Source organism: Eucyclogobius newberryi, unplaced genomic scaffold (assembly GCF_026437365.1).
Source record: "Eucyclogobius newberryi isolate DKJ021-1_F unplaced genomic scaffold, fEucNew1.0.hap1 SCAF_1, whole genome shotgun sequence".
Classification (NCBI taxonomy): Eukaryota; Metazoa; Chordata; class Actinopteri; order Gobiiformes; family Gobiidae; genus Eucyclogobius; species Eucyclogobius newberryi.
In genome coordinates, this window is record NW_027315723.1 from 6,585,427 (window position 1) to 6,598,716 (window position 13,290).

The 13,290-nt window shown below is 49.1% G+C and overlaps 1 protein-coding gene across 4 annotated transcripts in view; it reads left to right on the top strand.

Annotated features, from left to right (window-relative positions):
* Positions 1–11,680, top strand: part of agap1 (ArfGAP with GTPase domain, ankyrin repeat and PH domain 1) — a 135,162-nt gene extending 123,482 nt beyond the window's left edge. Inside the window, exons 18-19 of one of the 4 annotated variants that reach the window (XM_072451977.1) lie at positions 10,465–10,720; positions 11,320–11,670. In XM_072451977.1, coding sequence (XP_072308078.1) covers positions 10,465–10,720; positions 11,320–11,550 — 487 coding nt within the window. In that variant the 3' untranslated portion in view covers positions 11,551–11,670. Of the gene's footprint in view, positions 1–10,464; positions 10,721–11,319 lie in introns of all 4 variants that reach the window. The other 3 variants (XM_072452056.1, XM_072451817.1, XM_072451900.1) reach the window with 3 other exon arrangements.
* The last annotated feature ends 1,610 nt before the right edge of the window (positions 11,681–13,290 follow it).

Here is a 13,290-nt window from a genome sequence, read left to right on the forward strand (position 1 = left end):
GAGTGATATAGAGCACAGTCCCAGGCCCAGTGCCTCTGTGTGGGTGATTATGATTATTACACTTATATCCACATTCATGGCACTCCACGCGCTTCTCTAGGCAATGAGGGTGAAGTGTCTTGCCTTAGGACACAACGACATGTCCTCTAGCGCCCCACTGTGGCACCTGGTGTTCCAGCGGTCTCCCATCCAAGTACTAACCAGGGCCTGTCCTGCTTAGCATCCGAGAGCTGACCAGATCAGGCCGAAAGTTCATCTTGTCCCGCTCTGGCACCTGGTGACACTGTTTGAGCGTCCAACACGTACATTCTGCCTCTAAACCAGATGCCCCGACACTAAAGTGCTTAAGTCTAAACGTGACAAGAGTCAAAGGGAAGTAAAGACAGGATGTGGTGAGTCGGCCATGTTTGTTTTACTGTCGATTTAACCCAGAATGAGAGTCAAAGAAAACTAAATTAAACTTATAAATGAACTCTAGAATAAGTATCAACCAACTATTAGATTAAAAATAGAACCTAAATGAACCTGGAAGTAAACCGGGCCTTAACCAAAGGACTAAACTAGGGCTAAATCTTTGACAAAACCAGGACTAAAGTAAGATTAAACCAGGACTCAACCAGGCATTTCAAGTTACTGCTCTTTTTTATGCCTTTATTTTCGGAAACCGTCTTTTCACTTCTCCAAACACAATATTTTTTCCTGATTTAATCTTCCGTTTTCTGTTCAACTCTGCAGAAAAACACGACTCAACACTGACAATAACGAGCGTAAATGTGGCGTTTAATGGACGTTAACTGTTCTCTCAGAGACGCGCTCGGACATCCTGCTGATATTTTTAGAATCTTTCCCTGGATGAAATGTAACAATGCAAAGAAACAAACAAATTAAACATGTTATTAACGACATGAGCTCCTCGTTTCTTGTATATTCGGTTAAATGTAGCTTAAAACATGTCGCGTTTGGCAGATATTATAATAATGTCTTGAAAAATAAATTATTAAATCCCTCTGGAACGGCGTAATTGACGTGTCGGGGCCGTGTGGGGTTTTTGACCTCTGTGTTCTTTATCGGCCAATTTGTTGTCACATTTGGGAAACTGTATGATAATAATAACCGTCATATTAGTAATTGTAATTTTGTTTACAGCGTGGACATTGGTGGGCTTTTTAATATAATTTTCTGTGTCGTTAAACATCAAGTGAATGTTAAATTAGAGCTTAATGATCCGCCCACATAAATGTCACGAGTAAAACCTGGAGATACAAATATGATATGATTTTGCAGCTGAACTGGGGGAAAAACAGGACTAAACCAGGGCTAAAACTGAAGACGAACACTAAACTGGACTAAACCTAATGACAAATCAGGACTAAAACTGGGCTAAAACAGGTCTACATTAGAAAAGGACTAATCTGGAGGACTGTAAATCAAGACTGAACTGGGACAAATCAGAACTAAAAGAGGTCTAAATGAACACTACAACAGGAGTAAACCGAAACTAAACGCGGCCTAAACTTGAACTAAACCTAGACTTTAGTTATGCCTAAACTAGAACTAAATATGGGACTATTGTGGGGATTTAAAGCACAACTAAAATCTTAAATCCAATGTAAATGCTATTGTTTTGACTAAATAAAATACAATATATTTTTCCTGTAGCCACTATAACCCCATCTTTCTCTCCCTCCTCGCTCCCCCTCTCCTCCTCTCTCCCCCTCTCCTCCTCTCTCCCCCTCTCCTCCTCCTTCCCTCCCTTCTCTCTAATGGTGTGAATCGTGTCTGAGTCGCTCTTAAATGGTTCCGTCTCTCTCTGATGATTCCCAACGACTCTTCATCTAAATTAACTAGAGATAATGTCGGATCTTTATCCACAAATGAGTCCTGGACCTGGATTAGCCTAATATCAGCCTTTAGACATGGGTTTGTGCCCGTTTGTCCCTTGTTTTAGTCCTTTCTCGGTCTGGCTTTAATCCTTTTTTCGTCCTGGTTTAGTCCTTCTTCAGACCTGGTTTACTCCTGATTTGATTCCGCTTTAGTCCCGCTTTAGTCCCGCTTTAGTCCCTGCTTTTGTCCCGTTTTAGTCCCTGCTTTAGTCCCGCTTTAGTCCCGCTTTAGTCCCGTTTTAGTCCCTGCTTTAGTCCCTGCTTTAGTCCCGCTTTAGTCCCGCTTTAGTCCCTGCTTTAGTCCCCGCTTTAGTCCTGCTTTAGTCCCGCTTTAGTCCCGCTTTAGTCCCTGCTTTAGTCCCCGCTTTAGTCCCCGCTTTAGTCCCCGCTTTAGTCCCCGCTTTAGTCCCGCTTTTTGTCCCGCTTTTTGTCCCGCTTTAGTCCCGGCTTTAGTCCCGCTTTAGTCCCGCTTTAGTCCCTGCTTTAGTCCTGCTTTAGTCCCTGCTTTAGTCCCTGCTTTAGTCCCGCTTTAGTCCCGCTTTAGTCCCGCTTTAGTCCCTGCTTTAGTCCTGCTTTAGTCCCCGCTTTAGTCCCGCTTTAGTCCCTGCTTTAGTCCCGCTTTAGTCCCGCTTTAGTCCTGCTTTAGTCCCGCTTTAGTCCCTGCTTTAGTCCTGCTTTAGTCCTGCTTTAGTCCCTGCTTTACTCCCGCTTTAGTCTCTGCTTTAGTCTCTGCTTTAGTCCTGCTTTAGTCCCGCTTTAGTCCCTGCTTTAGTCCCGCTTTAGTCCTGCTTTAGTCCTGATCTAGTCCCGCTTTAGTCCCGCTTTAGTCCCGCTTTAGTCCCGCTTTAGTCCTGATCTAGTTCCGGTCTAGTCCCTGTTCAAGCCCTGTTATTCCATTAGTGGTTAATTGATTCTGTTGATGGTTAATTAGCCAAGAGTGAGAACGGGTCTAGACCTCGTTAGTCCCTCGTTAGTCCTGGTTGAGATCTCGTCAGTCCCTTAATGAGGCTCTAATGAAGGGGAGCAGACAGTGTGGAGCTAACAGCATCCATCACTGTCAGGACTACAGAGGAGGGGGGCATCATGGGAAGTGTAGTCCGCGTAGATTCATCTGATTTAGAACCCTCTGAATCTGTGGCCTCAGTAAAACGGTTTATATTCCAGGAGTACATTTGACTGAACATTTGTCCCAAGTATGGTTACTATAGCAACTCGAGCAGGGCATGAGCAAGCGGATCAGTATTGGTCCAATAATTACGTATTTAGCCCATTACACAATCACGCCACTAATTACTTATTATTTATAGTTCAGATAAATATGTGTTGTTGTTTTTTTGCGATCTTTACTATAACTTATAAAGATCACATCTACTCAATAAAGATTATAACTACAGAAGTCTTTAGGGCTGAACCAGGGCTGAACCAGGGCTAAACCAGGGCTAAACCAGGGCTAAACCAGGGCTGAACCAGGGCTAAACCAGGGCTAAACCAGGGCTGAACCAGGGCTAAACCAGGGCTAAACCAGGGCTAAACCAGGGCTAAACCAGGGCTGAACCAGGGCTAAACCAGGGCTAAACCAGGGCTAAACCAGGGCTGAACCAGGGCTAAACCAGGGCTAAACCAGGGTTAAACCAGGGCTGAACCAGGGCTAAACCAGGGCTAAACCGGGGCTAAACCGGGGCTAAACCGGGGCTAAACCGGGGCTAAACCGGGGCTAAACCGGGGCTAAACCAGGGCTAAACCAGGGCTGAACCAGGGCTAAACCAGGGCTAAACTGGGGCTAAACAAAGGCTCAACCAGGACTGAACTAGGGCTAAACAAATTCTAAACAAAGGCTAAACCAGTGCTAAACAAAGGCCAAACAAAAGCTAAACCAGGGCTAAACCAAGACTGAACCGGGACTAAACCGGGGCTGAACCGGGGCTGAACCGGGGCTGAAGGGCTAAACCAGGGCTAAACAAAGGCTCAACCAGGACTGAACTAGGGCTAAACAAAGGCTAAACAAAGGCTAAACCAGTGCTAAACAAAGGCCAAACAAAGGCTAAACCAGGGCTAAACCAAGGCTCAACCAGGACTGAACTAGGGCTAAACAAAGGGTAAAACAGGGCTAAACCAGGGCTAAACAAAGGCTAAACCAGGGCTAAACCAGGACTGAACTAGGGCTAAACAAAGGCTAAACCAGGGCTAAACAAAGGCTAAACCAGGACTGAACTAGGGCTAAACAAAGGCTAAACCAGGGCTAAACCAGGGCTAAACAAAGGCTAAACCTGGGCTAAACAAAGGCTAAACCAGGACTGAACTAGGGCTAAACAAAGGCTGAACCAGGGCTAAACCAGGGCTAAACAAAGGCTAAACAAAGGCTAAACCTGGGCTAAACAAAGGCTAAACCAGGACTGAACTAGGGCTAAACAAAGGCTAAACCAGGGCTAAACAAAGGCTAAACCAGGGCTAAACAAAGGCTAAACCAGGACTGAACTAAGGCTAAACAAAGGCTAAACCAGGGCTAAACAAAGGCTAAACCAGGACTGAACTAGGGCTAAACAAAGGCTAAACCAGGGCTAAACAAAGGCTAAACCAGGACTGAACCAGGGCTAAACAAAGGCTAAACCTGGGCTAAACAAAGGCTAAACCAGGACTGAACTAGGGCTAAACAAAGGCTGAACCAGGGCTAAACCAGGGCTAAACAAAGGCTGAACCAGGGCAAAGCATGTCTAAATGTGCTGTGAGATAATGTCTCACATGTCTAATGAGCTGTCAGAGCTCATTAGACTCATTAGAACCACAGAAACAAGACTCACGTTTATGTCGCGTCTCAGACCAGACGACAGAAGCCGGGATGAGGAATGTGTCTGTGAAGCTGGAGTTTAGTTTAAAAGCCAACAGGCAGATTCTTGCATCTCTGTGGAGGGAGACAGGAGGGTGTGGAGGGAGACAGGAGGGTGTGGAGGGAGACAGGAGGGTGTGGAGGGAGACAGGAGGGTGTGGAGGGAGACAGGAGGGTGTGGAGGGAGAGAGGAGGGTGTGGAGGGAGACAGGAGGGTGTGGAGGGAGAGAGGAGGGTGTGGAGGGAGACAGGAGGGTGTGGAGGGAGAGAGGAGGGTGTGGAGGGAGAGAGGAGGGTGTGGAGGGAGAGAGGAGGGTGTGGAGGGAGACAGGAGGGTGTAGAGGGAGAGAGGAGGGTGTAGAGGGAGAGAGGAGGGTGTGGAGGGAGACAGGGGGGTGTGGAGGGAGACAGGAGGGTGTGGAGGGAGACAGGAGGGTGTGGAGGGAGAGAGGAGGGTGTGGAGGGAGAGAGGAGGGTGTGGAGGGAGACAGGAGGGTGTGGAGGGAGACAGGAGGGTGTGGAGGGAGAGAGGAGGGTGTGGAGGGAGACAGGAGGGTGTGGAGGGAGAGAGGAGGGTGTGGAGGGAGACAGGATGGAGACAGGATGGAGACAGGAGGGAGACAGGATGGAGACAGGATGGAGACAGGAGGGAGACAGGAGGGAGACAGGAGGGTGTGGAGGGAGACAGGAGGGAGACAGGAGGGTGTGGAGGAAGACAGGATGGAGACAGGAGGGAGACAGGAGGGTGTGGAGGGAGACAGGATGGAGACAGGAGGGTGTGGAGGGAGACAGGATGGAGACAGGAGGGAGACAGGAGGGAGACAGGAGGGAGACAGGAGGGTGTGGAGGGAGACAGGATGGAGACAGGAGGAAGACAGGAGGGAGACAGGAGGGAGACAGGAGGGAGACAGGAGGGTGTGGATGGAGACAGGATGGAGACAGGATGGAGACAGGAGGGAGACAGGAGGGAGACAGGAGGGAGACAGGAGGGAGACAGGAGGGAGACAGGAGGGTGTGGAGGGAGACAGGAGGGAGACAGGAGGGAGACAGGAAGGAGACAGGAGGGTGTGGAGGGAGACAGGAGGGAGACAGGAGGGTGTGGAGGGAGACAGGATGGAGACAGGATGGAGACAGGAGGGAGACAGGAGGGTGTGGAGGGAGACAGGAGGGAGACAGGAGGGTGTGGAGGGAGACAGGAGGGAGACAGGAGGGAGACAGGATGGAGACAGGAGGGAGACAGGAGGGTGTGGAGGAAGACAGGATGGAGACAGGATGGAGACAGGAGGGAGACAGGAGGGAGACAGGAGGGAGACAGGAGGGTGTGGAGGGAGACAGGAGGGAGACAGGAGGGAGACAGGAGGGAGACAGGAGGGAGACAGGAGGGAGACAGGAGGGAGACAGGAGGGAGACAGGAGGGTGTGGAGGGAGACAGGAGGGAGACAGGAGGGTGTGGAGGGAGACAGGAGGGTGTGGAGGGAGACAGGAGGGTGTGGAGGGAGACAGGAGGGAGACAGGAGGGAGACAGGAGACAGGAGGGAGACAGGAGGGAGACAGGAGGGTGTGGAGGGAGACAGGATGGAGACAGGAGGGAGACAGGAGGGTGTGGAGGGAGACAGGATGGAGACAGGATGGAGACAGGAGGGAGACAGGAGGGTGTGGAGGGAGACAGGATGGAGACAGGAGGGAGACAGGAGGGTGTGGAGGAAGACAGGATGGAGACAGGATGGAGACAGGATGGAGACAGGAGGGAGACAGGAGGGAGACAGGAGGGAGACAGGAGGGTGTGGAGGGAGACAGGATGGAGACAGGAGGAAGACAGGAGGGAGACAGGAGGGAGACAGGAGGGTGTGGAGGGAGACAGGATGGAGACAGGACAGGATGGAGACAGGATGGAGACAGGATGGAGACAGGAGGGAGACAGGAGGGAGACAGGAGGGAGACAGGAGGGAGACAGGAGGGTGTGGAGGGAGACAGGAGGGAGACATGAGGGAGACAGGAGGGAGACAGGATGGAGACAGGAGGGAGACAGGAGGGTGTGGAGGAAGACAGGATGGAGACAGGATGGAGACAGGAGGGAGACAGGAGGGAGACAGGAGGGTGTGGAGGGAGACAGGATGGAGACAGGAGGGAGACAGGAGGGAGACAGGAGGGTGTGGAGGGAGACAGGAGGGAGACAGGAGGGAGACAGGAGGGTGTGGAGGGAGACAGGAGGGAGACAGGAGGGAGACAGGAGGGAGACAGGAGGGAGACAGGAGGGGAGAGAGCATGAGAGAGGGAGAAGGGGACTAGACCTGGATCAAGACTGAGTTCAGGCCTGATGAGATTTAAAGTGCTCTTAATTAGAACAATTACCCTCTGCTGTCCACACCTCATCACTACTCGTTAACATTACCACGCACACACATACAAGGATGCAGCAAAGAGCACCTGACCAGGACTAAAGCAGGACAAAAGCAGGACAAAAGCAGGACTAAACCAGGACTAAACCAGGACTAAACCAGGACAAAAGCAGGACTAAACCAGGACTAAACCAGGACTAAACCAGGACTAAACCAGGACTAAAGCAGGACAAAAGCAGGACTAAACCAGGACTAAACCAGGACTAAACCAGGACTAAACCAGGACTAAACCAGGACTAAACCAGGACTAAACCAGGACTAAACAAGGACTAAACCAGGACTAAACAAGGACTAAACCAGGACTAAACCAGGACCTGACCAGGACCAAACCAGGACCAAACCAGGACTAAACCAGGACTAAACCAGGACCTGACCAGGATCTGACCAGGACCAAACCAGGACTAAAGCAGGACTAAAGCAGGACTAAAGCAGGACTAAACCAGGACTAAACCAGGACTAAAACAGGACCTCACCAGGACCTCACCAGGACCAGACCAGGACCAGACCAGGACTAGACCAGGACCAGACCAGGACCTGACCAGGACTAAACCAGGACCAAACCAGCACTAAACCAGGTCTAAACCAGGTCTAAACCAGGTCTAAACCAGGTCTAAACCAGGACCTGACCAGGACCAAACCAGGACCAAACCAGGACTAAACCTGGACTAAACCAGGGACAAAACCAGGGACAAAACCAGGGACAAAACCAGGGACAGAACCAGGGACAAAACCAGGGACAAAACCAGGGACAAAACCAGGGACAGAACCAGGATTTACCGAGCCTGAAATGAAGGCTACACATGTTGTTGAACTTGAGCATCAGTTCATTAGAGCACTTATCCCAGTGTGAGCGGTCAGAGTTGGTTGGCATCATTAGCCTCATTAGCATCATTAGCACAAAGTGACTAATCCTACTGTTAAACACATCTGACACATGTTAGCACGTTAGCACAATACAACCACGAGTCTGAAGAGAAACCCCATATTTATATGTGGTACTAAATCTAATATAAAATGCATTTAAATGTCGTGCTAATCATGTTAAAAGCAGCTGTAGTTCATTAGAGCAGCTGATTGACTTGAAAAAATGCTTCATTCAACTTTTATTTGACCTGCAAATCATCAAATGCCTCAATGAACCAGTGTGAATGAGACAAAAGAGTCTAATCTGTCCCACTGCTGCGAGCCACAGTAAAACTACTCTGACCCTGTCCAAAACTACTCTGACCCTGTCCAAAACTACTCTGACCCTGTCCAAGTCCAAAACTACACTGACCCTGTCCAAAACTACACTGACCCTGTCCAAGTCCAAAACTACACTGACCCTGTCCAAAACTACACTGACCCTGTCCAAGTCCAAAACTACACTGACCCTGTGCAAAACTACTCTGACCCTGTGCAAAACTACACTGACCCTGTCCAAAACTACACTGACCCTGTCCAAGTCCAAAACTACTCTGACCCTGTCCAAAACTACACTGACCCTGTGCAAAACTACACTGACCCTGTCCAAAACTACACTGACCCTGTGCAAAACTACACTGACCCTGTCCAAAACTACACTGACCCTGTCCAAAACTACACTGACCCTGTCCAAGTCCAAAACTACTCTGACCCTGTCCAAAACTACACTGACCCTGTGCAAAACTACACTGACCCTGTGCAAAACTACACTGACCCTGTCCAAAACTACACTGACCCTGTCCAAAACTACACTGACCCTGTCCAAAACTACACTGACCCTGTCCAAAACTACACTGACCCTGTCCAAGTCCAAAACTACTCTGACCCTGTCCAAAACTACTCTGACCCTGTCCAAAACTACTCTGACCCTGTGCAAAACTACTCTGACCCTGTCCAAAACTACACTGACCCTGTCCAAGTCCAAAACTACTCTGACCCTGTCCAAAACTACTCTGACCCTGTGCAAAACTACTCTGACCCTGTCCAAAACTACTCTGACCCTACACTGACCCTGTCCAAAACTACTCTGACCCTGTCCAAAACTACTCTGACAAAACTACTCTGACCCTGTCCAAAACTGACCCTGTCCAAAACTACACTGACCTGTGCACAGGTAAAAGACATAAGGGTGAATATGTTAATTAGAGCAATTATCTACAGCGCCTCATTAGCATCACAAGTGTTTGGCACAGGAAGGTCAATGTAACCTGTCAAATCCTTCTAATCATGTTAAAGCAAGGCCAACAACAAGGAGAGACCAGAGGACTAGACCAGAGACTAGACCAGAGGACTAGACCAGGGGACTAGACCAGAGGACTAGACCAGAGGACTAGACCAGAGGACTAGACCAGAGGACTAGACCAGGGGACTAGACCAGGGGACTAGACCAGGGGACTAGACCAGGGGACTAGACCAGAGGACTAGACCAGAGGACTAGACCAGAGGACTAGACGACTAGACCAGAGGACTAGACCAGGGGACTAGACCAGGGGACTAGACCAGAGGACTAGACCAGAGGACTAGACCAGGGGACTAGACCAGAGGACTAGACCAGGGGACTAGACCAGGGGACTAGACCAGAGGACTAGACCAGGGGACTAGACCAGGGGACTAGACGACTAGACCAGAGGACTAGACCAGGGGACTAGACCAGAGGACTAGACGACTAGACCAGAGGACTAGACCAGAGGACTAGACCAGAGGACTAGACCAGAGGACTAGACCAGGGGACTAGACCAGGGGACTAGACCAGGGGACTAGACCAGGGGACTAGACCAGAGGACTAGACCAGGGGACTAGACCAGAGGACTAGACCAGGGGACTAGACCAGAGGATTAGACCAGAGACTAGACCAGAGGACTAGACCAGGGGACTAGACCAGAGGACTAGACCAGGGGACTAGACCAGAGGACTAGACCAGGGGACTAGACCAGGGGACTAGACCAGGGGACTAGACCAGAGGACTAGACCAGAGGACTAGACCAGGGGACTAGACCAGAGGATTAGACCAGAGGACTAGACCAGGGACTAGACCAGAGGACTAGACCAGGGACTAGACCAGAGGATTAGACCAGAGACTAGACCAGAGGATTAGACCAGAGACTAGACCAGAGGACTAGACCAGGGGACTAGACCAGGGGACTAGACCAGGGGACTAGACCAGGGGACTAGACCAGAGGACTAGACCAGAGGACTAGACCAGGGGACTAGACCAGGGGACTAGACCAGGGGACTAGACCAGGGACTAGACCATGGACTAGACCAGTCCAGACTCCAGTCCTATGTGTGATGGGAGCAGAACAATAACTGACAGAAGCTCTGATATGTATTTGTTTATGTCACGTGTTGGACCAGAGTTCTAGTTCTTCTTATATTCTGTGTCTTTCGTCCTCAGAGAGGAGCGTGAGCGTTGGATCCGGGCCAAATACGAGCAGCGCTTGTTCCTTTCGCCCCTGCCGCCCTCAGACCTGCCCCTAGGCCAGGCTCTGCTCAGGGCTGTTGCCGACGACGACCTCCCCTCTGTGGTCCTGATCCTGGCTCACGGCTCCAGAGTCCAAGTGAACCAGACCTACAACGAGACCGACCCGAGGACCGCACTGCACCTGTCGGCCAGCAGGGGCAACGTCGTGGTGACACAGTTGCTCATATGGGTACGTTTATCTGACCCGGTCTGAGTCTGGAACCAGGACTGAACCAGGACTGAACCAGGACTGAACCAGGACTAAACCAGGACTAAACCTGGACTAAACCTGGACTAAACCAGAACTAAACCAGGACTAAACCAGGACTAAACCAGGACTAAACCAGGACTGAACCAGGCTCTGAACAAACATCTACACCACGGCTCAACCATAGTGTCCTTTCAAAGCATTTCAAAAGGTTTAAGCCTGGTGTCCACTGCGGGATCTTTGTCTGTGTAACATTTTATAGAAGTCACCAAAGTTCTACTGGTCACCTGAGGCTAGGGGGTAAAAGGGAGTAAAGAAGCAAATATGAGGAAATATGTCCCATGGTTCTCTTCTACCACCAATATTTCAAAATAGTACTTGATATCAGTGGCGGGCCGTGGGTCTGGGACCTGGGCCTTCAGTGAGGTCCTTCACAGTCCCACCCGAATGAATCCACCTCTTATTACCATCATTATGATGCCAGGGCTCTTGTCGTTGTGACCTTGAATTGCAGTACAACACAGTTCAAGACAAGTTGTTTGTGTATCACATATTCACGTCCTTGTCTCTCTTCTCCTCAGTACGGCGTTGACGTCGGTGGTCGTGACGCTCTGGGCCACAGCGCTCTGGCTTACGCTCGTCAGGCTCAGAGTCAGGACTGTGCCGAGGTCCTTGTTCAGTACGGCTGCCCCGAAGACCGCCTTCCGTTAGCACCGCTGCAAGCCCCGCTAGCTGCCACGCCCAATCTGTCACGGAGGAACATGAATCGCAACAACAGCTGCAGCAGCGCCGGATCTGCGTCGCTGCTATAGACCACGCCCACAAACTTAAACACTAACAAGGATGAAGTTTAATATTTGTATTACGGAGTCACATGACCACCGCGAAGGACGATGGGAGATGTGGTCCATAAGTGCAAAACAACTTTACAAATGCAAACGAAACATTAGAGCACATTCAAGACGTTAAAACAAAAGCAGAACACGTTTCACTAAACACATGCAGCCTGAGCTGTAGTGCAGGGGGCCAAACTGTGGTCCGGGGGTCAAACTGTGGCCCCTCAGACCCATTGATGTTGGCCCTCAGGCTTCCTGATAAATTTGCCCAAACAACAAAAAGTAGTATAACATGTTTATGTTATACCTAACATTCATGTTCCAAGTCTTATTAAAGGTGGAGTCACATCAGAACTATGTTTGGGGCCCTCTGCTCCGTACACATTTCAAAATGTGGCCCTCGGTGGAAAAAGTTTGGACACCTCTGATTTAATGAATATGTTCTAATTTTCTGTGATAATGTTTCATGTAAATGTGCATTTGTGTTGCACTCCTGGGCCACTGTCGGGTAAAACGCTGCTGTTTGTGTGTGAGAACCTAAAACGACACTAGATGACACAGATGTGGTAAGAAGACAGAAAGTGGGAAAATGATGAATTTGAATTTAGAGGAGGAAGAAGAGCTGAAGGATTAAGAGTCGACTAAAGAAGTGCTCCACAAAGGACAAATAACTCAAATCTGAAAAATAAATAATTCATGAAATTCTGAGATTTTTGGAGTCCCGATCCGATACTGGTATTTGTATCGCCTGCCAATCATGGCATTTTTAAAGTATTGGCTTCCATCTGATTTAGTGAATAGATTGGGCCGATACAAGCTGCTAATGCTAATGCGACGCTAAAGTCCAGAGCAGCAGAAACACTGAGGAGGCCCTGGCCCTGCGCAGCTACAGTTTATTTATTAGTAAAGACACTGATTGTGTTTTTATGTCTGCGCTGCCTCCGCTGAGCCTCAAGAGTCAAATCCAGACGTTGTCCAGCCTCTGCACTGGAGCAATGTGTTAGCAATGTGTTAGCAATGTGCTAACGTGTTTATGCATATTAAGTAGCCATGTGCTCTGGGTCTTCCCTCATTTACAGTCCTTAAACATGAATGATGGGAAATAGCATGGCTTTAAAGTAAACGGACGTGTGTCACAGTGAGAGTCATGAAGCTGCTGTACTAGAGCTGAAAACAATTATAAATATGCTTATTTTCTACTGGTAATTCATTAAACTGGTGCTGAATTCAGCATTTGATACTTCAGTGTTTATAAAGGATCAAACTAAACTAATGTGAATAAAAACATTCAAATGAAGAAGATCAGTATCAGATCGGGCCACTGCTTAGACAAAACCTTTGTGTTTGTTGGTTAGACGTTGGAAAAAGAAATGTTTGGATGTTTTTATGTTGCTGGACAAATTGGAATGTTTAAGACGATAGAATGAGATGTGTTTTTTTTGCCACTACAAAATAAGAAAAGCAGTTTGAAGTGGATGGACATGTACAGATATTTAAATCGACACTAAACACAAAAACAGACGAGCACTTCTTGTTTTGACACTACAAAAAACGAATCGGAAAAACCTTTTCAAGTCTGTAATATGATCGTGACGGAACAACCCGACAACCACAAAGGACACTGGGAAATGTAGTCCACAAGCTTCCTCCACATGTGGACATTTACTGGAGGAAAGACAGTTTTTTACCTCATCGACAACGGCCAGTTCCTGTGAC